This window comes from Chelon labrosus, assembly GCF_963514085.1.
Source record: "Chelon labrosus genome assembly, chromosome: 12".
Taxonomy (NCBI): Eukaryota; Metazoa; Chordata; class Actinopteri; order Mugiliformes; family Mugilidae; genus Chelon; species Chelon labrosus.
In genome coordinates, this window is record NC_140345.1 from 19,972,513 (window position 1) to 19,997,709 (window position 25,197).

The window sequence follows — 25,197 nt, forward strand, 5'->3', positions numbered from 1 at the left end:
CATGTAAATTCTGCTATGATCCAATACTTGTGTAATGCTAGTAGCACATTATTGTACTACCCACTACACTACACACCTCCTTTTTTTTTTTTTTAACAATAACACCAGTAGCCTACCATCTGTTTTTCATTTGGCTTCCTGTTGGCAACGCTGGCCAACTCTCACAGCTCACATTCTGCCAAGGTAAAACCCTGGAGCTGGGCAGTTTAGCAGGCTGGGTGGCGAGGCTTATCACTTTTATTACTCACTTATTGACCATTCGCCACTAACCCTGGAGTAGTGAATGCTTAGGGAAATTAAGACAAGGGACAAGTACGTGTTGCATATAGCGTATTAAAAACCACACGTCAGAAGCAATGCAAATCATTTGCTTCCCCCTAAAAAAAATGAGTCGAAAGGTCCATAAGGGACGTGAGAGCATTTAGGAATGTTCCCTTTGTGTCTCTTTCCCCATTGTTTGCATCCCCTTCCATTGGCACTATAAATACCCAATCCCTCAGACATTAGGCAGCCTGGCTGGCTCAGTGGTGAGGAAGAGTGGATGAGTGACAGTGGAAGTGTCACATGAGGTAACCTTAGAGATTGGGAAGGAGTCGGAGGGAGACGGGGAGGAAAGCTATCGAGAATAAAAAGGATGGATGGAAGGACAGAAGCCTTTATGTCTCTAATACGAGAATATTCTTTTGTCAGAAGCTAAATTCGCTAAATGTACGCTAAAATCAAAGCATTTCCTCATATGGACGCTGAAATGTGTCAACAGATTTGATTGATATTACGTATCTTTAATATTACTCTAAGAAAACAATGCAATTCCTGAATCCAGACAGCAGGATGTCTGTGGTTAGAGAGAATACATTTACTGCTATAGATTAAGCTAACAATGCGTTCAGCTGCTGCAGTGCAGAACTGTCCGTTCACATTTCCTCTCGTGCTAATTACTGGCTGTTATGTGATCAACATAACATTGGCGAGTTAACGGAAATGCACAGATATATTGTTAGGGCTTCGACATAAAACAGAGACCAAAAGACACATTCACACGCAGATAAGGGGGTGGGTGGTGGGGGGGGGGTGAGGGGAGTTTCCTGAGACAGGAAGACCTGAAATAGCACACAGCTCGATCAAGCTTGAAGAAATGCTGCTGCTATTTTTGAATGTCTGTACTAACAGGGAAGAATGGAAACAATCACTACATATCTTTGCTACGCGGAGATATCAACAAGTTTGAAAGGTAAAAGACGAGAGCCAGAGATATCTCAAGTGCTGCAAGCGCTGGAATCCCCTCTTTAGCATAATTCAGTTGTGATTGTGAGTGTTTTGCCCTTGCATGGGCAGGCTTTTTTTTTTTTTTTTTTTTTGCCCAGTAGTGTTTATTGGTTGTGGAGGTGAAAAAATGACAGGCATTCCAAAAATGCCTTCTGCTCGGCTGAAAGGCAGCTGGAAGTTTCATGTAACTGTTAACCTCATTGTTCTGTGAACCATAATAGTACCGCCGCTGTAAACACTTCCCAGAGCCAATTAAAGTCATATTAAAAATCATATTTGATCTTATTTGTGTGCAGCAGCTCTCGTCTGGAGTGCTCCTCACGGGGATGTCATTTTGACATTTGGCCACGTGGTGGCTCCAGTTTCCACTCCATAGTGATCTGAGGAGGAGCGCCTCCACAAAGCACATTTCAGCAACAGATGTTTACTACAGAGTGACAGGAGCTTTGAGTGGGAGGCTTGAAAAGGGCTAGTCATTTCTGCCACTTAAAATCCAGCAGAGCAAGTTCCTGCATCTACATTTTACTGTGTTTATGCTAGAAAATTGAATCTCAACTTGACTCAGACTTCTTTATATAGGTCACTGTCACATGAAATAGTCATTTGTACAATTAGTACTTAGTACAAAGGAAGTAAACAGGTAAAAGCTATAGAAAATGACAGTTGACTAACCTGTGAACTCACCAGAGTTTGAGGTACCCATCTCCGAGGCCTGGTCTACAAGGGTGGAGGCTGGTGGAGAGTCTCCGTACCCTGGAGTGCTGGGCCGGCTGGGCGAGCCTGACTCTGGATCACTTGTTGAGCCCCACCGGTCGTCTCTGGCAGTTCTCTCCTTGTCCCCCACGGATGCCCTGCCTCCATCCTTCCTGTGGACCCGCTGGTGGACGATCATCTGGTGGCGACTGCGAAACACCTTCCCGCACTCGAAGCACTCGTTGGACTTCGAGGAAGCTTGTGACTGCGACGGGCGCCGCCTGTCCTGGCGAGATGAAGGTCGGTACTCCGAGTCGCTGAGGCTCTCTGGTGTCCGGTCCCCTGAAGAGGTGTGGCTTCCCAACCCGGAGCTGCTGCGTCTGCCCGAGCCGCGTTTCTCCTGACCTTGCAGGACATATCGGCTGCTCTCCTTCTCGAAAACCACAGCGGCTCCGGCGAGGGCCTCTTCCCCCATGCTTCCTCCCCCGTAAGAGGCCTTGTAACTAGGCTCCACTGGCTCCACAACCCTTCCTTTAGTGGCTAATTGCCAGGCCTGGTAGCTGCAAACTGGATCTAGCTCTGGGATTCTCTGACCCAGAATCTTTTTCTCACGTTTTTCCTCTTCATCCAGGGTCTGTCCCTCAGCAGGCTGGAGGTTTAAGTAGTCAAGGAAACGTCTCTTAGCAGCTGGAGAGTCCTCGTCATCACTGGGTCTGCATTTGCTCTGGGATTTCCTGCCATAACTGAGACTGTGGACTTTTTCGTGAGCTCTCAGGCTTTCTTTGCTGTGAAACAGGTTCCCACATTTGGAGCACATATGATAACTTGATGCGACAGAACTGGTAGCAGTATCAGGATCTTGGGCCACATCGTTGATGGTTGCTGGGTGCTCAGCTGGATCTGCTTTTGACCGTGACCTGGACCTGGTGTTGTGTGTCTTCATGTGAGACTTGAGGAACCAAGCTTCGCGGAACCGTCTCCCGCAAATGCGACAGCAGTGGTCCAGGATCCCTGCGTGTTTCTTCATGTGTGACTTCAAAAACCAGGCCTGGGTGAAGACCTGGCCACAAGTCTCACAAGGGAAGGTCCCGTCACCCTGGGGTTGGATGGCTTCGGATTCAGTAATAGCCTCTTCCTTAACAATGGCCTCCTCTTCTGTGTCTGCTGTTATGTGGACCTTCTCGATGTGGCTGAGGAGCTGGTCTTCCCGCTGGGCCTCGTAGCCGCACAGACGACAACAGTAAGGCCGCTGATCGGTGACAGACTTCTCCCTTTTCATGCTCCTCGCAGGCACTTTCCTCCGGCTTTCCTCGCCGCCGTCCCCATTGATCATGCGATTACAGGCGGAGCTGCTCTTTGTCGGACTCGTGCCTCCATCGAGACCCTCCGAAACCCTCATCTCCTCCTCCTCAGCCCCACCAACTTCATCCTCGTTGGAGTGGTGGCTGGACAGCGTGCCCAGTTTGTGGCTGCGGATGTGGACTTTGAGGTTGCCCTTCTGCGAAGCCCTGTGGTCACAGTAGGGGCATTTGTAAGGGCGTGCACCCGTGTGGCGTCTCATGTGCTGCGACAAAGAGCTGAGGAAAGGGAACCTGCGTCCACAGATGTTGCAGTCGTAAGCCCCTGGGATTTTGTCATCCTCTCCCTCTATCCCAGGGCTGGCCTTGTCTTCACTTAGCTTCTGACCTCCCGCCTGAGTCTCCATTACCTCCACGCTGTCTCTGGGATTCATGGTGTAAATTAAACTACCCTGTCTATCCGGCCTCTAACAAGTTCAATCACAATTGAAGCTACTGCTATCTGCAGCTGCACATCTAGGGATGTCTTGTGAGCCTTTGCTGGTCAGATAAAACGCTATCTGCAGCTGCACATCAATCATACAACAATCGCGCCGCTACCAACGCAGCTGATTCAGCAAAGTTTAGTTAATGGGTGCCACGAAATGTATCCATCTTCAGTGACTCAAAGCCATAAAAATAATTCGCTTTTTCATGCTAACAAAGGCCGGGCATACAGTATACAGCTGGGAGAGAGTTGGAGTCGCAGAGTGGAGTTTTGTCTTTCCATTTGAAGCTAATCCACCACTCTTCTGTTCTTCATTCCGCCGGCCTCATCGTCTTCGGTTGCTGCGAGCGTCTCGAGCTTCAGTGTGACACAGCCGCGAGCCCTCTATAGCAGAACGTATACATCCACCTGAGAATGAAAAAAGACAGAGCAACTACGTTAGCGAAGCTTCCTCACTTTGAGAACACTTTCACTTTTCGGGCACGTTCGCCTGCCATTTGAATGCACAGCTAAGCGAGCTACAGTCGGTGGACTGCGTGTGACATTTGCATGCCTTTTCTACTAGCGCAGAGATCAAACTAAGACCTCAGGTTGTTGATGCACCACAAAAACACTGATTGGTGATGACACTTTTAGAAGCTGCAGTTTCTGTGAAAGCAGACACCAACAAGTTCCAAGTGAAAGTGAAAAGTACAATATATGTACTTATACCTATCGCTATATGAATGTGGTATGGTAAAGATTGGGTTAAAGATTGCACAACCGTCACAAAATAAACCTCAAAGTACAATGTAGGGGTAAAACAGTCTCCAAGAAGGTTTACTCCACTATAAATTGAGATTGAGGCGGGTTATTGCAATGTGTATATAGTAATTAGGTGAAAGGATGTTGGCTAAAAATGTGTAACACAGAATTAGGTGACATATTATATTTTGCAACGTTTGCATGGTCGGTGGAATCAATACGGTGGTTAACTAAAACTAGGTGGGAAGAGACATTTTAGTGCAAAGGAAAAAGAAAAACTGACTGAAACAATATTGTGTAATTACAAAACTGACTCAATATATTTGGTTTTAGTCTTTGTCAACTTAAGTAATGAACAATGCAAAGGTATGACATCTCTGGTCTGTAGCTTGCACTGAGCGGCACCACTGTGCAAGTGCAGGCGTGTGTGCTGTGATTGTGCGTGGGGTCGTGCAGGGCTCGGGGGGGCTCTGACGCCACACCGGCTGAGTCGACACTTTACACAATCGGGGTGGTAGTGGAGGGGAGGGCAGCCGTGTTCACATCAGCCAGATCAGCAGTGCCACCATATTCCCTCCCCGTACTGGCCTCACGCACCCGCCTCAACTGACACTATCACATGACAGGGATCTTAAGTACACAACAGGAAGTGGCTCTTCAGACAGTTTGCTTTGCTCTATTTCTCAAACTGGAGTTGAATGGGTTCGGTTAGAGAGTCAAACAGAAACAGAAACAGAGATAAGAAGAGACAGACAAAGACTTCAACTTTGACTAAGTTGATACCGCATATGTTTCAGGAGGTGGAATACTTCCATGATTTGCATATCAACAATCTGTGCTGGTTTTCTCTACATTTTTTTTCCATAAAACCATTGTTAGATGTTTTCATTGCTTTCTTTATTGTGACCTTTCACCGATTAAAGGTTAATTATATCGTCAGCTCACTAAACATCAACATCATTAAACGAGACGGCTTTGTTGATTAAAAAAAAGACACATCTTACATATAAAACTAGAAAGCCGTTTCCAAATTCCCTCTCGTGAAACTCTGAAACACGAAAAGACATTTCCATGGGAAACCTGCCTCAAAGTGTGGACTCAATGAAATGTGACTGACAACATTATTACAGGCTATTACACAAAGTGTCAGAGCCCATGAGCTGAGTTACTGCCAGGCTCTAATTATAAGTGGATAATTGATCATAATCATAAGACGATAAGGTGGTGGAGGAGGGACGCTAGCACAAGAACAATCATATGTCTTAAACCCTTCCACTGAAAATGACTACCCTGCAGCAGAGTCACCTATCTATCTGGAAGGATTTGAAATCAACCTTGTTCGCTATGCTTTTCTCCTGCGGGGCTTACTATGCTCGGGCTTCCAAACGGACAAGGACAACTCCTGCCAGAAGTGTAGCTGTAGCTGACATTGCTTTAAAAACAAAGTATACTGTCAGATCCTGACCTTGTACTTTCTAAACATATTATAACCAGCGTTGATCTTGACTGGGTGGAGGATCCCTACAGTATTTCTGCCTGCATCTATAAAACCCCCTACTGCTAATATTACAGCCAGGAAGTATTGCCGCCAGTCTGCTGCTTTGAGTTCAGATTAATGTCTCAACAACTTTTAGATGGATTACCATGAACAAGTCTGCCCATTTCCATGGTCCACACAAAATTAATCCTGATAAATATGTATCCTGTGAAATTTCTCAACACCTATTAGAGCGAATGACATTTAAAACTGGGCAGACATTCGTGGTTGTTTTCTGTTGACTTTGATAATCCTAAACATGTATGTCTTTCTTAGGATTAATTGTAATAATTTGGGTGATTTTAAGCCTAAATACGTGCAAAACTAACGCATTCCTATCTGTCGAAGCTATACCTTTTCGCTAATTAGCAATTTCTTGCTAATGCAAGAGAAAATGAACTATTGCACCTGCTGGGATTCTGGCCACGCTGATGTTTTGTTCAAGGAACTGTAAGTACAGTCTCGCGGAACTGCTGTGATTATCATCATTGCATGTAGGGGAAGTAACCTTGACATCTGTGTTTCAATCACATGAAAGTGCACCGCAACATGCTGTTGTAAATGTCACTTATTATATATGACATCTTATTGATTATTTATGGCACAGGGATGGATAGGACCAGCTCCAAATCTTACTAACGCGTTGCATCAACATTATCTTGTACTGTACAGAGGCCTAAGCATCACACACTTATTTCGTTATAAGAAAGAAATAAACTGACAAACAATCATGTGGTGATTGACATATAACAAGAAAATAAGCTAAACAAAGCCTTCCAACTCCAATCATTTATCCACAGTAGTTTTTTTTCCCCCCACCATCTGTTCCATCTGCTCATGTTAATGTTGCTCATTAATACTTAGTAGTTTCTTCCAGTTCTGGCGCTAAAAACAGAGGATAATGATCTTATTTCCTATTAAATGGCCTCACTGACTGGGGGTCAGGAGGACTGGGAGGGGTTGAGACTCCTCAACAGTAAGCCTGTCATCCACCAGACAGTCACATGTGCAAATTGAAAGGTAATGAGATTAACCACCAGAAGGGAAATAATGCAGGCTCCACACCATCCAGGCTAAGGGGGGTTAAAAAAAAAATAAAATAAAATAAAATAAAAGACAAATTGGCTCAAGGAGGGAGAAACTGTCTAGGAGAGACTGAGTAGATTACCAGTCATCTGAGTCATCAAAAACAAAACAACAACAAAAAAAAAACAAACCGAGAGAGATGGCTTCTGAGCTCAATCACAAACCAATAGCATACACCAGATGAACTGAAACTACAGGTCCACTTTGTAAACCTTGACTGTCATTGACATCCTCCAGCTAATTAACCTTACACACACATCCAGAAGAAGACTTAATGAGACAGGAGACAGCGGCAGTGTGTTGCTGGAATTGGAGCTGAAGTTGGTGTACCCATTTCTTAGCGATTCAGTGCTGCACACTGATAACATTGACTTGTATTTTATTAATTTTTTTTCTGCCAGAAAATGACTATTCAGAATACCCCTTGTTGTTATCACCACTCCTGATATCAGACGTGCCATTCATGGACACTTAAGGTGCCCGACCGTGAGTCACTGGGAGTGAACGAGGTCTACACTCAGCTGATAATGAGACCGAGACAAACAAAACCGAACGGTTCTTCTTCCCCTTCTCCTTCCTAACATGAGAAGATTTTGGACCGCATCAACTTTTTTTTTGTTTGTTTTCAGTTTCTGGAACTTTTGGAGAAAGCACCCTGTTTTTTTTGTTTGTTTTTGGGTGTGTGTGTGTTTTTGCTCTGCAGGAACTGAGAACGATGATAGTACTCTGTTGTTGTTTTTTTTAGCTCCTAATACTGTGAAGGTACTTTCACCTTCCCAGTGCAAGAGGAACCTTTTGTGACTTGAGTCAACGTTGATTAGTCAAAGACATGTATACAAAGCGTAAACTGTGCAAACAAGCTTAATGATAGGCTCAAAACATTGAGATATGGATCCACAATGAAGTCTAGGCTTTTATAGATACGGTATATTGCAAAGAAACAAGTGACACTGCTGTACCAGCTGGGTAAAATGTCACGTCAGTGTTCTTACTGCCACAAACACACACAAAAAAAGGGGTAGTTTCACAGAGTCACCAGAAGTGTTTGTCCCAAAAAGCGGCCCTCGCTCAACCCTCTGCTTCCCTGAACGCTTAACTGCAGCAGCTAGAGCAAGAGGATTAAATAAGAGTCTTGTTTTCCCATCCATACCCGCTCTTTACAGAGAGGCCTGGGTATTTCTGTTTCTCAGACTCCTGAGGTCCACATCTGGAGTGAATCTGGAAACAAATAGTGTCAAACGGCGCTTGCAGGCCAGCAGACAGGTGTCAGGTTTTCTGTTTTGTATTTGTTTTTTACACAGTGGTGATGTTGAAAAGCCTTAAAAACCCAAGGATACTATAGAAAAGTGAAATGCTAATGTGGTACTGAAAAAATAAAAAGTTATTAAGAAGCACCCTGACTATGGCAGCTCAACAGCTTTTTCAACAGCGCCCCCTAGAGGGCATACATTCTGCTTACAGATAACATTTAGTGCGATAAGCTGCATAAGGGCGTTCGTAGCTGGTCATACAGGATTCTGCTCTTTAAAGAGTCATATAAAGGTTTGGAGAAGGTGATGGGCCCTCGCTGTTTTGTTCCCCCGTGATGAAAAACGCTGTCACCCAGCCAGGAAGCACCTTCATCACGACAATCATCTCGGAGGCAGCAGTGACACAAATCTCCCGCACCCAAGGGTGCGGAGATTGGCTTTCATAACGCACTGACTCACTCACACTGTCACCTTATCACTGGTAATGACCGTGGGTCGTTCTCGTGTGGGACATCCTTCAGCCGTGATGGGATCAGTTTCCCTCCCACACAGAGCAGCACAGAGACTAGCATTTGAGGTTGAGGTGAGGGGGGGCGAAAAAATAAAACTACAACACAGCAGCGAAAAAATGAAGAGTGGACCTTCTGTTAAAATGAACACACACTCGGCGCATACATGCTGGGAGACCGAAGAATCAAGAAGCAAAACAGAGGGGGCTTTTAATGTTGTCCACACTCATCTTTTGAAAGTCTATATACACACACACTGTGGGCTTTTAACACTGGTTCATACAGGCAGCATTGAAAGCTTAACGGCCCATACAGAGAGTCGCTCACACACACACACACACATAAAAACGTCCACATACATTGCTCCATGGAGCATAGCATACAGAGAGCACTTTACAAAAAACCTCACTATCCTCTGCTCATAAAGTGGAGACATTCAGAGACGCTCAGAGCGGGACAGAGGCGATGGTATGGAGCCATAGCACGCTCACACACACACACACACACACACAAACGCACACACATACAGTGCAGAGCCAGTGTATTCTCAGACCAATCAATAATCCATTATGAACAAACTGCTCCTCACCTCCCACCCGGCTCTAAACCGGCAGACAAAGAGGTCTGCTGTACGCTCGACGACGAAGAGACAGAAAGAAGCAAAGCACAGCTGGACACACACACACACACACACACACACATACCTAGAGGCTGTTTGCAAAACACACGCACTGTAGATTTAGGCATTTTTAGGGTGACAAACCTGTCAGCTGTGGAAAGCGCACACAAAAACTTTTTGCAAACTTTGTGGTTGACACACACACAGACAGAAGGTTTTGGTTCAGCTACCGTGAAGTACTGTTGATTCACTGACATCCCATATGTCAAAAAATCTGTCAGTAAGTTGTGAGTGGAAAACACATATATCAAATGCACTTTCCTAAGACTGATATATGTGTAGGTTGACACATAAACTTGAATATATGGTGTATGTGTGCAACATTTCTTGCATATTTGTACTGAAACCACATCTGGTCATACATGCGTTTGTGTAGAGAAGCGAGGCAGGACAAGTTTGCAGACTAAATGTGTGTTTTTGGGGTAGTTCTAGTCCCGTTTGCTTGATTCAGGTCTGCCCCGATGCTAAACTGTGTCTTATAAGAAGCTTTTGGTGCAATTTGACTGAGCTTTGGTCGTGTTATTCAGGTTTAATTGATGTAACTGACTCCTGTTTTTATCTAATCTAGGACCAGATCTATGATCAGTTCGGGTCCAGTCTTGGCTGAGCTATATTCTAGTTTTCCCTTTAGTCCCTGCTCTGTCAGAGCAGGTCATTCTCATAAGCAGAAAGAGCAGTGGGGGGCTTTGTGGCATTGTTGGGGTCTCCAATTCCCATCCTATCCCTGGTTCCATCCCTACCCCCCCCATCCCTTAAACCCAGCCAGAACAATAGAGGGGGTCCACGCTGTCTGTCCCTCCTCAAACCACCCCCCCTTCTGATAAATAGGCTGAGAAGGGATCCTGCCTGCCTACTCCATTTGCGTGAGAAGGGCCTTTGGATAGAAAAGAGTCCACTGGGTCTCTGTTTATGTGTGTGTGTAGGAAGTGGCAGGTGTTTGGGTCAATACTGTCATGTTACATTTTGGTGCCCAGTCCGTGCTAGTGGGATTACTATCCAGTCAAGAGGACAAGGGGACAGTTCTTACTTAGTCCTACAGTGCACACTGGACACCAAGAAATGATATTGCATGAATTGGTGGTCAATATGATTGGCATGGACATGTGAGATGTACCATGGGACTGTTACACCATGGGATGCTGTGCTTTCGTGGGGGATTTTTGACTTCCTCCGGTGCAAACAAATAGAAAGCAAAGGTCCAGGATTAGTTTAAACGAACACACTCTCTTTCTCAGTCTAAACTGTGCCTGTTTAAACCTGCAAATGTTTGAACATTGCACGCGTTTTCCATTTTCCACTGTCCATTCTTAATTATATCACTAAGCTGATCAGCACAGAGTGATACCTGCTGCTATAATTCAGCTGCATTTAAAGCCAACAGGCAGTGCTTTGCTCCCGTGGGCCCAACCATCTTCAGCTTCCGCTGGGATTCTCTGTGTGTTTGCACATGTGTGTGTGTGTGTGTGTGTACGTGTTGTGTGTGTGTGTGCGCATACGCCTCCCTCCCCCCTCCTTCTCAAAGTCTGCCTGTTTTTCTCACACCGCTCGTTAACCCCTGGGTGCTCCTGCCCGTGGAGCCCCCACTCCAGCCCTCCACCACCCCCCACCCCCTCTCCTGAACCACGGCAGCATTCCTCACACACACACACATATACAGACGGTGAGGTCTTCTATCACTGTGCAGTGGAGACCGAGCTATCATTACGCTGATCTAAGTCACCTCGGAGTAGTTCGCAAACAGTAGAGTACAGTGTGTTTGTTGCACAGACTCGCCGGTTTTAATCGCTTATTCTCAACCCCCCTAAATCAAACTTGAACCTTTATTTAACCACATGGCTAAATCCAACTCTTAATCCTAAATTATTGGAGTGGATGTAAGGATGATCAAAATGTGCTTACGTAACAGGATCTTTTTTTATGTTCCTTACAAGGACAGCCATTTAAGAACGCTCAGCTGTTCCGGTTACAGAAAAAAAACCTCATTTTGAAATTAAAAAAACAGTCGTGATCCATGAAAGGTAACGCGTTGCATTGCTTTTTCTTTACATCCATGCAAAAACCAGCTAAACCTGTTCCCTTATTTCCTTATTCCCCTAAAAGAAACCAGGAGCAGAGGCAAAACAAGTGCAACTGCAACTTGCTGGCGTGACAGCGGCGACAGTAGAAGGGGCCCGCCTAGTAATGGCGTTTCGATTTAAATCTAAATTGAAACGCCTCCATCTCCTTTCACCCCCGCTCTCCACTGTCCACTCTCCTCACAACTCCCCTTTCCTTTCTTCACCCCTCTTCCTCTGTGTTCCCCTTCATCTGTCTGCAGCCCGGAACAACCTCTGCAGCTGAACCTAAATCAGTCTCTCTGAAGTGTAATTAGACCAGTGACCTCAAAGTTGGCCACCAGTCTTTCACACTGTCACACTTTCTGATATAACCGTTTTATTTTGCTGCTCGCTGAGGCAAGATGGCCTAGCGGTTAGTGAGTTTACCCGCACATGTACACATCACTCATACAAAAGCGATATGAGAGATGAGAGAGTGTACATTAATTACACTGCTGTGTAAATGAGCGTTTCTATCTAAATAGTCCAGACTGCAGGATGAATGCGACAGCCAAGCGGTTTATTTTGTAGTTTGTATGACTCACAAAATGAACACTAATAAGCCAAAGCTGATAAAATCTACTGCAGACACTTCGTATTTCACACAGCTAGACTTGTGTGGGAACTCTGCATCCTATGCTTGAAAAAAAAAGAGAACTTTCACTTTTGTGTCTTATTAAAGGGCATCAGTTTACAGAAAGCTGACCTTTCAGTCACTGTAAAAAAAATGCTGACGGCAAAATCACCTTTATAGCATTTTAAGAGCTGGAATTAAGCTCACCCAGGTGGTTCCACCAGCATTATCTCAAATATTCAACAAAGTATTTAAAGTCTTTTAGCATAAACTTAACTAAGTGTTCTACTGATGGATTTTGCTCACTGCCATCTCATTTCTTTTTAGCTAATCTGACTATCAATGCATGCTTTGAGTTACAACAGTCAATGCAGGAGCGTCTATGCACTGGCTCTCTCGCAGCTGTGCATGAACACAATATGCCTGTACTTTCTTATGCCCACTCACACCCTTGGTTATGCGGTTTTGTTACTTGCTCTTCGCCTTGTTTTCAAACCTGCCTTCACCTCAAGGCAAAATCTGAAGAACACATCCTGTAAGAGTTGTCAAGAGCAGATATGGGAACACAGCAGGGCAACAGATCTGCTTTTGAGTCTTTCTTACTGCCTGTAACGCACGCACACACAAACACGCACTGGCAGCCAGGATGGGAGGGTTTCCACAGAGATCTCCTGATGGCTGTACTACAGAAGGAGTGTGTGGGCTCAAATAGGCAGCTGTTGTTGCAAGGGGTTCACAAACAGATTTGAAGTACAAACACAAACACACACACCAAAAAAAAAAAAAAAAAAAACACCAAAAGAAAAAGACGTACGCATTATAAAGAAATTCAATTCCTAACAAAGTAACTTGTGGGAAAAATCCAATTTCATCCATTTTTGTTGTGTACAGTAGGTGTGAACTGTGTATAAAACCATTGTTTTTTGTGGAAGAACAAAAATGGTGTACCCGCTAGATTTAGTTTCTTTTTGGGCACAACAAATTCTCTGTAGTTACAGCTATCTGAAACCCTGACAAACTGCTGACTTACAGTCTCAATTATTGAATCTAGAAATATTATCTCTCTCTCTCTCTCCATCTATATATATATATATATATATATCCATCTTTATATAACTGCATATAAAGATGATCCCATAAGTGTACTAAACTAAACTACCTAGCAGTTTTGAAGCTCAGTGTGGTGACTCTGGCCGTCACCGAAATTAGCTTAGCTAAGAAATTAGCTTAGCTTAAGAGACGCGGTTACAGGAGGCTGCAAAGTTGGGCATTTTAACACGGTGAAAACCAATATCCAAATATTAATACATTTTTGTAGTATTAATTCATTCATTCATTCATTTTCCATCCTCTTGAGGGCCGTGGGGGGGTACAGCCTGGACAGGTCGCCAGTCCATCGCAGGGCTAACACAAAGAGACAGACAACCATTCACACTCACATACACACCTACGGCCAATTTAGAATCACCAATTAACCTAATGAGCATGTCTTTGGATATAATCTATAATCTATATAGATATATATATATCTATATAGATTGCATCAGACCAAATGCATATAAAAACAAGAACTTCAGAACTTCTTTCTGCTGGTGAATCTTGAAAGCAGTCACTGCAGACATCGCTTGCTAGCTTACAGTTTGCATACATACATACACATGGCTGTATTTATAGAAACGCTACTTCCTGATGTTCACTTTCTTCCATTAAGACAAAAAACAGGAAGCCAGCCAGTTTTTGTCCAAAGGTAGCAAACTCAACCTAATATTTTAACATTTATCAGGTATTATCACCATTACTTGAAGCAATATATAAGATATTTAGATATTAATAAATGACCGTACGTGTGACAAGTGAATGTGGGTACCTTTGGGGTGTTTCCTGTTTAGATTAATCATCTGTGCGAAGCTAGGTTGTTGGTGTCCAGTTCTTGGCAAGATAGGAAAGCATAACAAAAACTTTTTTTAATGTTTTTTTTTAAAAGTCCAATGTGCTCTAATGGTGTGCCGATAAAACATTCTTTTAGTCCCGGTGGGATTTTCATAGTGGGAATATGAAAGTGATACCACTGGAAACACAAAATACCACAAAGTTCACTAAGGTCACCCCAAACTCATTATTGACCATCGAACGTCCCTAAAGGAATATTATAGGAGTGTTCTGTTTGTGTGTGTGTGTGTGTGTGTGTGTGAAAGTTAGTGTGTGCTGCAACATCTGCCCAGGACTTCATAGCCAAAAATAATAATAAAAAGGAAAGAAAAAGAGGCACCACACAGGAACTGGAGCTGCTAGATGAGAATAACAAACATTGTTAGGGTTTTATATGGGACAAAGAGTTTTTCTGGAGGGTAAACTGAAGGACACATTTCTTTCATACGCCGGCTGACAGGCATTACGGTGAGAGAGAGAGAGAGAGGGAGCTTATGTGGCTAGGTGATCGTGATGGATGGCTGTATAAAGAGAGATGGAGATCCCATCTGGGTCACGTCTTATCAGGCTGACTGATTCACATTGATGAAATCATGCCGGCTTGTTAACCCGCCCAGTGGAAAAAAACCCTAAACCAATACTGAGGAAAACAAGGCAGCATCAGGAGAGGGAGGGAGAGAGATGCATGTCAAGGAGAGTAGAAAAGGCAGCGCAAATAATGAGAGGGAGGGCAGCAGAGGGAAGATAAGTGGTAAATAGTGATGTAAAGTCACAGCAGGAGATGGATTGGGATAATAAGAGCTGACTGAGAGGGAGAGAGAAAGGGTGATGCCGGAGATCGAGGCAGACAGAGAACAAGAAAAAGAGGGAGAGGCCGGCACGCTCCAAAAATCATGCAGGAGTACTTTTTTTTTTTTTTAAAGGAATTTGGACTATTGATCAGCTCTGTCTGAGGAGAAGATGAAAATAAATCTATGTGTTGTTTTCCTCCAAATATTATATTAAGCAATCATGACTGAACCACTCAATACAAGACTTCACAGCTCGTTACAACAGATAGTCGTCGCAGTATAACCACAACACAGGAAACTGGCAAGGAATAATTCTCTCAACATTTATCCCGTAGCCCCACATGAGCAATCTGCTAGTATAGTGACACTCTCACACCCTCCAACCCCCCCACACCCGAAAAAGTAAAGTGCAAATGCGTCCGTGAATGCAGTATGCTTGCGCTTGTGTTCTTGTCAGGTTTCATGTAGGTGTGCATGTGAAACAACGGGCGGCCGTGTGTCGAAGATGGTGAGAAAATCTGAGTTACTTTTTCCTCTGTTCTGACGATGTTTTAGTTTCTCCCGAGAGATGATCTCTGTGATTAAACCGTGAAAAAAAAAAAAAATCATCCTAGTTTCAACCGCGTCTGTAAAGCTGGAAAACATCTGTCTCCAGAGGTTCGATAGGAAAAGCTTATCGCAGGAAAGCAGCTAGAAATGACACAAGCTGAGGTGTGACAGGTCTTCTCACAACACATGACGAAGAACGAAGCTAAACGCCACCTACATAGATGAAACACGCAGAGTTCAAAATAGGAAAAAATTAGTTACAGCGAATTACGTCCGAGGCACAAGAATGTAAATGCGATAAAGAACGACAAAAGTAAAATGCATCTGCCGCTCCTTCGGTTCTTTTTCCATCCCGGTGCAGGTGGGCTTAAGAAAAAACCAGATCACAGCATCCTGTCGGTAAACAAGCGGCATTCCTCAGCCCCGTCTGTTTACACTGAAACGCAGCAGCACAACCTGATCTGCACCAGTTACTGTGTTCAGACAGTAGCGGGTTTACCAGATCAACACCTGGAAATATGCAGCAGCACCTATACCGCCATGAATGTCAGGGTGCCAGACAACCTGTCTGGTAATAGGCTGCTTAATGTCAGTGAGAAGTTAATGGTAACAAATTGCTGTCAAGAGGAAACCGTGTCATCATTATAAATGAAGGAAAACTGTAGGATAGTTTGGATAGGATACACTAGGTTTTCAGACTTCTATGAAGTTGCACAGTTATTTATAGGAAATAAGTCTCTCTAGCGTGCATTTTATCATTTCATGGAGATCGGGTGAAGATTAATTTGAAGGACTAATGCCAGCAGGAAGTAGATAATCTCTACGCTGGTTAACACCTTTTCAGTTTTGCTTACTCTTAAAATGTACACAGATTCAAAGAAGAGTGCTACATTAGCTCAGTGCTCTGTAATTTGATTGCTTCTTTACAAGCTATTAAGATATTTTTGCAGTCTACAAAACTCCCTTAACTCCCCATTAACTTTAACTATTCTGGCTCTGCGCAAAACAACCTCTGACTGAATGTCCGCGGCATTTAGTGCACTTAGTACAATTCGTCCTGGTCCACTGCTAACTGGCAAATGCTTGCACGCTAAAATCCTGCTGCTAAATAAGTCGTCATCTCATTATATTAGCTGTAAATATGCTAACGGGCCTCGTGTTAGCAGTTGGCTCAAAGCAGCACTGTGCCCATTTATGTCCTCGTGGAGCAATAGTGTCGCTCGGTGCTGTTTCTCCTTTGGCTCTTACAGTGCGCTCACTGTGCCATCGTGGCCCGTGTACTTTGTCCATCAATACAGATTTTGTGAAGCCGAACAGCTCATCATTCAGCTGGGGGATGCCACGCACCGTCCTTGAAATAACTTTCACAGATGTAACACACTTTGCCGCTGCCTCCAGGCTCGTGTCTCTCCGCTGACAAACACAGGTATGACTTAAAATAAATAATGTTATGCTTGCAAGAAGGCACTAATAATCAATCACTTGTGATTATTCTGGGACTGAGAGAAATGAGCAAGTGAAACAGGAGTGTAAAATGTTGTTTTTCGTAGCTTGACCTTGGCTCAATATCTCTGGTTAGAATTTGAATGCAGTTTTGTATACAATGGCTGTATACCTTCATTTATATATAAAAATATATACTGAACAAGCAAAAGTTTGAGGAAAAACCCAAATTGTTGATCCTATGAGATATTCCGTTTTCTCTATTGTGGTCGCCTGACTCCACACTTCACTAATATGTTGCGCTCCTGATTCGGAAAGGCCGCTGAGGGTAATATACAGAAGTAGGCAAATGTTGCATCAACCAGTCGTGTTTGCGCAGCTTTCCCCGGAGAGGCCGGCGGCTCCCAGCGGGGGGTGGGAGGGGGGAGGGAGGACGGGTGAAGGGGGGGGGGTACCTGCATCAGCCGGGCAGCGAAAACAGCCACTAACTAAGCCAGGCAAACAGCCAGTCCTGCCGCCGCTAAAAAAACCAACCTCCCTGTTACACAAGAAATGAGCGGAGGACATTGAGGATTACGCACTGTCATTCTCTCCACATCGCACCAGTGGACAGCTTTACACAACACGCCGTAGCGAGCGGCCAAGGGACTGCGGGGTGGCTTGCTAAAAATGGAGACGACTCACTTCTAATGAGACACTCGCACACGAATAAAGGCGAGTGGCACGCATGAAAGACGAGCCAATCTAACGGGGTATGAACTGAGGAAAAACACGGAAAGGAAAGAAAGGAAATATTGTGGCAGTCGGTATTGACACAACAATATAAAACAGTATGAAATATGTTTGACAGTGTTGTAAATTCCACTGTAAATACCACATAAACAGCAGCAATTATGAGCGGAGCTTGTGTTGTGCTGTATACACAAGAGACTGATGTGTTACAACAGGATGATAATGTTGATTTACTGGAGATCACTCACTCTTATGCCATCTGACATTATTTATCTGATGCAGCTTAACTGATTTATATTTATTGCAAAATAAAGTAATACAAAACACACTGAACGGATCGCATTGGTTCCACATGTTTTCTAGCAACAGCTGTTTAAACAAAAGCCGTTTTTTTTTTGCACATCTTTTCTCTCAAGTTTAGAAAATCTAACAAATTGCCGGTTTTTAAAAAACGCAGCAAACCTGCCCGAGGTGGTTTGCTGCTTAAATTAAAGCACTGGTGGTGACAGCCTTCCCGAAAAAAAATCCTAATACATGCAAGTGTGCCGTGCAAACATCCACCTCAGATCTATCTGGGACAATGATGCCTGCAGAGCCTGCTGCCCAGGTACTTAAATCTAAGCACACCAACTGCTTCTGGGATTCAGACCCGGGCCGTGAAAATCAATATGCATTTGTAAGGAGTCATGCCAAAATATGCACAGCAGCCATCTACAACCTTAAATGATCGCATTAGGAAATGGTACAAGCGTTGCCTCTGCACTTCGTGGATGTAATTCACATCTCAGACAGTCTTAATACGATTTAGTGCAAAGCAACACGTTTACTGGCACAAAATGCAAATATATTGTCTTGTCCCATTGCCATCTTTTATTCTAGTCCTGACTGTGAGTCCTGCTTGCTTCTCTGTTTGAGATTAAGTATGAGATTAGGACTCTGTAAACGAGTTAAAATTTTCTACGGGATTCATTGGGGTTTGTTTTTCAGGGAAGACAGGCTTTTTGTGACCATCCTTAAGACTATTAATTGGGTGATTTTGCGGAGTTGGTCAGGTATAATCTGATGGGATTAGCGGCTACGCTCTTTAAATAGAGTTCTGCAGCCAGGGATTAGATGATCACAGCCAGCCGTGCTGAAAAGTAACAGATTTATATCTCTATGGTTTTAGTAGCAGGAGGGGAAAAAAAGCGTAGGAGCAGTGACTGCATAGTGACAGATGTTTGTTTCCGCATGTACAGTTAAAAAAACATAAAAGAATATTGACATGAAAGTGTTCAGATAAAGATTAAAGTTGGATTATTTACTGCGCGTCTCACTCGTTTATAGGGAATTTCTAATAGTGGGAAAGCTGTGGTTTTGGGATGTTTGGGGCCTGGAGCGGAGCGGGGAAGGGGGGCAGTACCAGTACCCCCACCTTCCTCCCCCTCGACTATCCTCCTCACATCTGGATACAATGCGGGAGCAAGGTACAGAGACCAGGGGGATAGCTGAAGGGAAGGTATTAGTGTACAGGAGGGATTCTTTACAAAACATCAAGAGTGTGCTCCTGCTACTTGTGGTGGTGGATATTGGAGCAGTAAGGTTGTGTGTGTGTGTGTTGTGGTGCTGGTGGTGGTGGTGGGGAAGGGCGGGGGGGGTGCTTAAAACCTCCTCGGCTTTGGTCTCTTCTTCCCTGTGTAGTTGACTGCAAAGCCCTCGAGCAACAGACTGACAGACAGGCAACTGGGAACTGAGGTAAGCAGCAGACAGCAGCCCAGGAAGCACAATGTGGGAGCATGAACCCAGATGAGGTAAAAATCTTTTTTTTTTTTTCTGCTCTTAACAAGGGGTATACACTGCATATAACTTGACAACACCTCAAGGTTTAGACTGCCCTCCATAACCAATCTAGTTAACTGAGACCTTTCTCCAATGGAAGGTTCCTAAGTGAGAGAAATTAAAGGACGTAAGCGGCAGCCGTGATAAGAGGAGGCTAAATTCTCGAACTTAATGCTTCCTTTCTTATCTCTTTTACCGTAAAATACACCGCACCGTCATTTACGGCGATAATACCGAGCCACAATTCCTTGCAGCAGCAGCGGCGGCATTCATGGCGGCACATCGTCCAGCGAACACAACCAAAAAAGGATGCAGGTCATTATGCAATTGTTGCATTTTCCATTTAAGGGCTTAGTTTCAAATATGAGCCGTGAGCTCCGCTGTTGTAACATCTTATGAAGTTGGGATCAGGCTGTATACGTTGATTCATACTTATTTTGAGCTTTGTTGCATTGCCAGACTTTAGGAAAAACATTACTCTTGCAGATGCAGATGCAGATGCAGAAACCCTTGTCTTATCAAAGGCAGCGTTATAACATATTGTAGTATATAGCTTGTCCTCGTTTATATGGCCCATAAAAAACAAAACAAACCAAAGTATCTTAGAAATGCTTTTAGTAGTGGAATTTTGTAGACCCTTGTCGACAACATCTTCCATCACATAATTATGTAGCCTCGTCAGTAAGATGCTGTTAACCCCATGGCTGTTTCCTGAGTCCTTATGGTTTCTCCTTCACATCTTTCCTTGACTTCATGGTCAAGATAAAGTATGCAGGAAAATACACTGAATGCAGTTACTTTTGTCGGCTTTTCAACTATGGCAACCACAACCAGTGTCTTTTCCTCTACACATACTTCCTCTTTGTCAAATTCTGACACCATCACACCTCACAATGCCGCCGTTTTGCCGCCAACACTTCAGACCGAGACTCGGGTCGGGGATTCTGGTAGCGGCTAATGTAGTAGCCTTGAGCCGCTGGCCGCGAGCAGAGACGAGGAGCAGCGCGCAGAGGTCTAACGCCGCACATCTTTCCGACGGGCACCCTCCCAGAGTGGCAGACTTTCACTGTCAAACGTGTATTCCTCAGTCCTAACAGATGCTGACTCCTTCCTCAGTCCTTGAGGACATTTACCAGACAGCACCCCTCCCCCTCCCCCGCACACACACACACACACTCCCCAAAACATGTACACAGACTTTGAGTTTTGTAAGATTACTGCACTTTCACTTTAACATTATGTAATGCATGAATCTTGTGGAATAGAAAGACACTCACTGAATGACTAAAATAACAATCTGGGGCTAAAGCTCTTGCTCACAGAGTGTAACGTCATGTACAGTATATCACTCACACTCATAACAACACTTTAGCATTTGTACTATTTTTTTCTGCCGACTACAGTATGACCCTCTGGCGCTATGACATGCAGATGCAAAGATAAGAACTTTCCTGCTTCCTTTTCCCTCCCTTGCTGAAAAGAACCCACTGAAATAGATAATGGATGCATGTGGACATTCATCTGACAGGCATGCTCATACTATATGTCTGATCCACATGTTGATTTCAGTTGAAATTAGCCCCCAGGCGCCCCTTCTCCTCCTCCTCCTCCTCCTCCTCACCTTTGTCCTCAGTGACCCTAAAGCCTGCTTGACCCTGCCGGAGCACCTCCTGTTACCACATCCTCAGCGTCTCTTCATTCCCTTCACTGCAAGCATAAGAAAACATAAAGAGTAAGACTGACAGCGATGGTTCTCTAAGAAGGCTTAAAGTTCACTCTGTCTTAATTCACAAGGGTCTCAGATTAAACGCTGGCCCAGTTTGGATTTTCTAGCTCCTTTTCTGTTTGTTGTAATAAAAGCGACGTCTTGCGATGCACGAACGTGTCCACTTTCTTTGCGACTATTATTCATAGTTGGGACTCGTTTTGAGGCGGCCAACAGTTTCAGGGAGTACGGGAGAAGTCGAGCCGCCCTCTGCGTTTCCATGCGAGTGGATCTGCCCCACCACGGAGACATTTCTTTCCTTTTCCCACTTTCCCACAGCAAAAAAGGTCACAACAAGTCAATAACCGAGCCGCTCATTTAAAAAGCAATACAGTACTGTGGGAATTTGTTATGCTAATTGTGGCGTTTCCGAGTCCTATTCCCATAATTGAGAACATGAATCTTGGACTTCTACTCTATAATGATCGGTAAACATTTTACGAAAGTCCAAATTTCCATCTTTTTGTACCCCCACCAACACACACACACACACCCACACACACACACACACACACACACAGAAAACTGAGTGAAACGCATCGCGGCAAGGTTAGGCTGACATCAGTGGCTAACGATCAGTTCCTCTGTGGGCTGAATGATTAGCTGCAGTAGCCCGGAGACATTTCCAGCTTGTTTCCCTAAGTTAGTCAGACATGCAACATCACAGGCCTTCAGTTTGAACTAACTACATCCACTCTCTCCAGTTCTCTCAGGATCTGTACCAAAAGTAGAGAGAAGACTTTTAGGGACTAATGGGCGAAGCTAACAATCCAGTAAATAAGGGGCAGTTGAGATGGGAAGTTTGTATTTGAATTTGGAAGAATAGGAAACATTGTGTGTGTGTTTGTGTGCATGTGGAGTATGTGACACATGCGGGTACATATTTGCATATAAGTGAAACTAACATTTACTACTATTGCTTTTACCACGACGTACTTTTACAGCGGCAATCCGTAACTTCCTGTTTTATGTTTTTGTTTAGTTTTCAGCTGAAGTGCTTAATATTCGTTGGTGTCATAATTCCTCTCCCAACTTCCCCGAAATCACAATCAGATCTATTTACAAGGTTTTCAAGTTCCTGTAAATGACATGTATCTTCTTATTCTCCACTGCCATAGTGGATATCAATCCATGCTAACGTTTTTTTGATTTATTTCTTTTTTTCACTCACAGTCGCACAGTTTCCTGCACTGCTCTTCATTTATTTATTCTTTATTTTTTATATAAACATATACATTAAGACCTTTAAATAAATTCTCTGTCCCCACTTAGTGTGTGTTTATTAACTGGAACAGAATGGCGAAAAAAAAAAGGAGCCTCTCTGCTTAGGAAACAGTTCACCCAACCCCCACCCACCCTTAATGCCCTCTGGGCTGCTGTGAGTTTGGATTAAGTTTGGGTGCCATGTCCCCTCCCTACCGGGTCGTGCAGAACACACACACACACACACTCACACACAGACACACACCTACATTTCAAGTGTCTGCCTCATATCTTTGTCTATTACGTTTGAGAGAAGGCTCCGCCATAGACGAGGCAGAAAGAATGCTGAGGCAAGAAAAGCCGGGGTATCAATTGATCTACAACATGTGAGGTATTGTGCAGGATATGTCAAAATGCACTAACTGGATCGGACGTGCTCGACTCGTCGGTCATTGCCCGTCGGTCATCGTGGTTAAGAGAATGATTTGCACTGAGAAATTCATTTTGAAAAAGTATAAATGGACAGTAAAATGTGCTCATATGGCAAAAATTAGCGATATCCCTTTTGAACTCTTATTTGAATGATATCAAATAAAAGCACGGGTGCATGTGAGTGTGGTGAGTGCAGGGTGTGTGCGTGAAGCAGTGGATCAATAATGGTAGTCTACTACAGTGACATCTGGGCTGGACAAAGAGTGCTGTTCCTTCCCGCGGCAGGCAGCTCTCCCCTTCTCTCTCTCTCTCTCTGTCTCTCAATCCCTGATCACAGCCACGTGGTTCACTGGGCTATTTCTCCCAGCTAAGCTTATTTCTCTTCTTTAATCCCGCAGCAATCACAGCAACAATGCCAAGCGTCGGGCTCGCAGACGCAGGCCCCGAAATCTATTAACTATGATCACTATGTCGGCTCAGAACTGATAAGCGCCGCTAATGAATCCGGGGGGGGGGGGGCGCGTTCAGCTCGGTGACACGTGTGCTCGAGGTTTATTATTTTACCAGATCATCAATAACGCGCGAGCCGGAAAATCACAAGAGCGATGGTGATGGATAATGCGGCTTGTAATGATGTAAACGGGCTTCCGTTTGAACTTTTAGGCAAAACTCATGCTGCTCACTTCAAATGAGGGGATCTGGGTGGCACTGATAAATGGAGTCGATATCCAAACCCTGGTTATCAGATTATCTGCCAATCTGTGTGGTGCACCTCTGATTTAATTATCATTTACTACTGCAACTAGTAACATGTTCAAATATTGCAGACACATAAAGACATGTCAAAAGATGGGACAAAATTTCATACACACTGCCACTGATTTCCTATTTAATCGTTTATAATGACTTCACACTGCTATTTCAATAAGGCTTACACATAAAAAGAAAGATTCAGAGGTACCATACATACATTCACACTCACAGTAAAAGGAAATTCCAATAAGAGGTGTAACTTCTTGTTAAACTACTTACACCACAACTACCACTAACACCAATTGGATTCCTTCACCGCGAAAATATTTAGGAAATGTCCCCATGTCTCTGAGCAATCTCACAATGACTGGAAATGTTTCCTATGAACATGTCGGGTCATGTGTTGATCGCTGTCTTTGAAAAGCAGGTGCACCCTCAGTTTTCGTGTCGGCTAAAGCTTTATTTACGCCGATTTCATTCTAATGTTGCTCCAATTTCAAATAATCCCATGCCTTAAGCTCTCGGCGGATGTGTACACATGGCGGCACTAATAGTGCGGCTGTTGTAACGCGCGCTGAAAGAACGCAGGACTTAGCTGCAGCTAATTAGTGTCGGTTGTTTCTCACACTCAGCTGCGGCTGCTGTAATGAGCGGACCTGTTCTCTGTCAACGCTCTGATAAAGATGGCTCAAACAAGGAGGGAGTATGACTAAACTGAGCTGTAGCAGGTATATATATATAAATACACACACCGATCAGCCACAACATTAAAACCACTGACAGGAGAAGTTAATAACATTGTGACCATGTTCTGCTGGGAAACTTTTGGACCTGGCATTCGTGTGGATGTTACTTGGACATGTACCACCCACCTAGAGCAGACGTGGCAGCAGCCGTCCCCAGCAGGATGCAGCCAGACACAGACACACACACAAAAACACTTTAGGAACAACTAAAAAAAAAACATGAAGAACAGCACAAGGTATTGACCTGGCCTCCAAATTCACTAGATCCCAAACTGATCAAGTATCTGTGGGATGATCCACAGAGGCCCCTCCCCTCAACCCATAGGATCCAAAGGCCCCCACTAACAACATCCTGTTGCCAGACACCACAGGACACCCTCAGAAGGACCATGTCCATTCTCTGATGAGTCACAACTGTTTGGAGGCACAAGGGAGACCTGCAAGGTGGTCATACTGTTGTGCCAGGCTTGGTGTATGTATAGTTATATATAACTGTGCACACACAACAGTTAGTCTTTTGTCAAAGTAGTTTTTCCAGAATCCATGTAAAATATCTTACAGTGGGGAGTTCTTAGTATCATCGTGCATGCTCTTTCAGAGGGAATTTCCACCAAAGTAACAATGAACTTTAAAAAATTCTCGGTTTGAAGATCACAATTTCCCAACAGATGTCATGTATCTTCAGATTTTATGGGGGGAAAAAACAAAATAAGGATACGCAACATTATGCAAGACCACTATTCCATTCTTCTCCCCCAAAGTTATTACAATGTGTGAAAGGCTAAAATGGCCCGGTGCCTAAATCCCCCTGGTCAGC

General features: G+C 44.1%; 1 protein-coding gene across 3 annotated transcripts in view; it reads right to left on the bottom strand.

Annotated features, from left to right (window-relative positions):
* The window catches only part of znf516 (zinc finger protein 516), a 43,798-nt gene that overhangs the window by 10,956 nt on the left and 7,645 nt on the right, over positions 1 to 25,197 (bottom strand). For 2 of the 3 annotated variants that reach the window (XM_084557557.1, XM_084557556.1), the window contains exons 2-3: positions 21,103 to 21,188; positions 1,939 to 4,152 (exon numbers count right to left, since the gene is read on the bottom strand). In XM_084557557.1, coding sequence (XP_084413683.1) covers positions 1,939 to 3,691 — 1,753 coding nt within the window. In that variant the 5' untranslated portion in view covers positions 3,692 to 4,152; positions 21,103 to 21,188. The remainder of the gene's footprint in view (positions 1 to 1,938; positions 4,153 to 21,102; positions 21,189 to 25,197) is intronic. The other variant, XM_084557558.1, reaches the window with a different exon arrangement.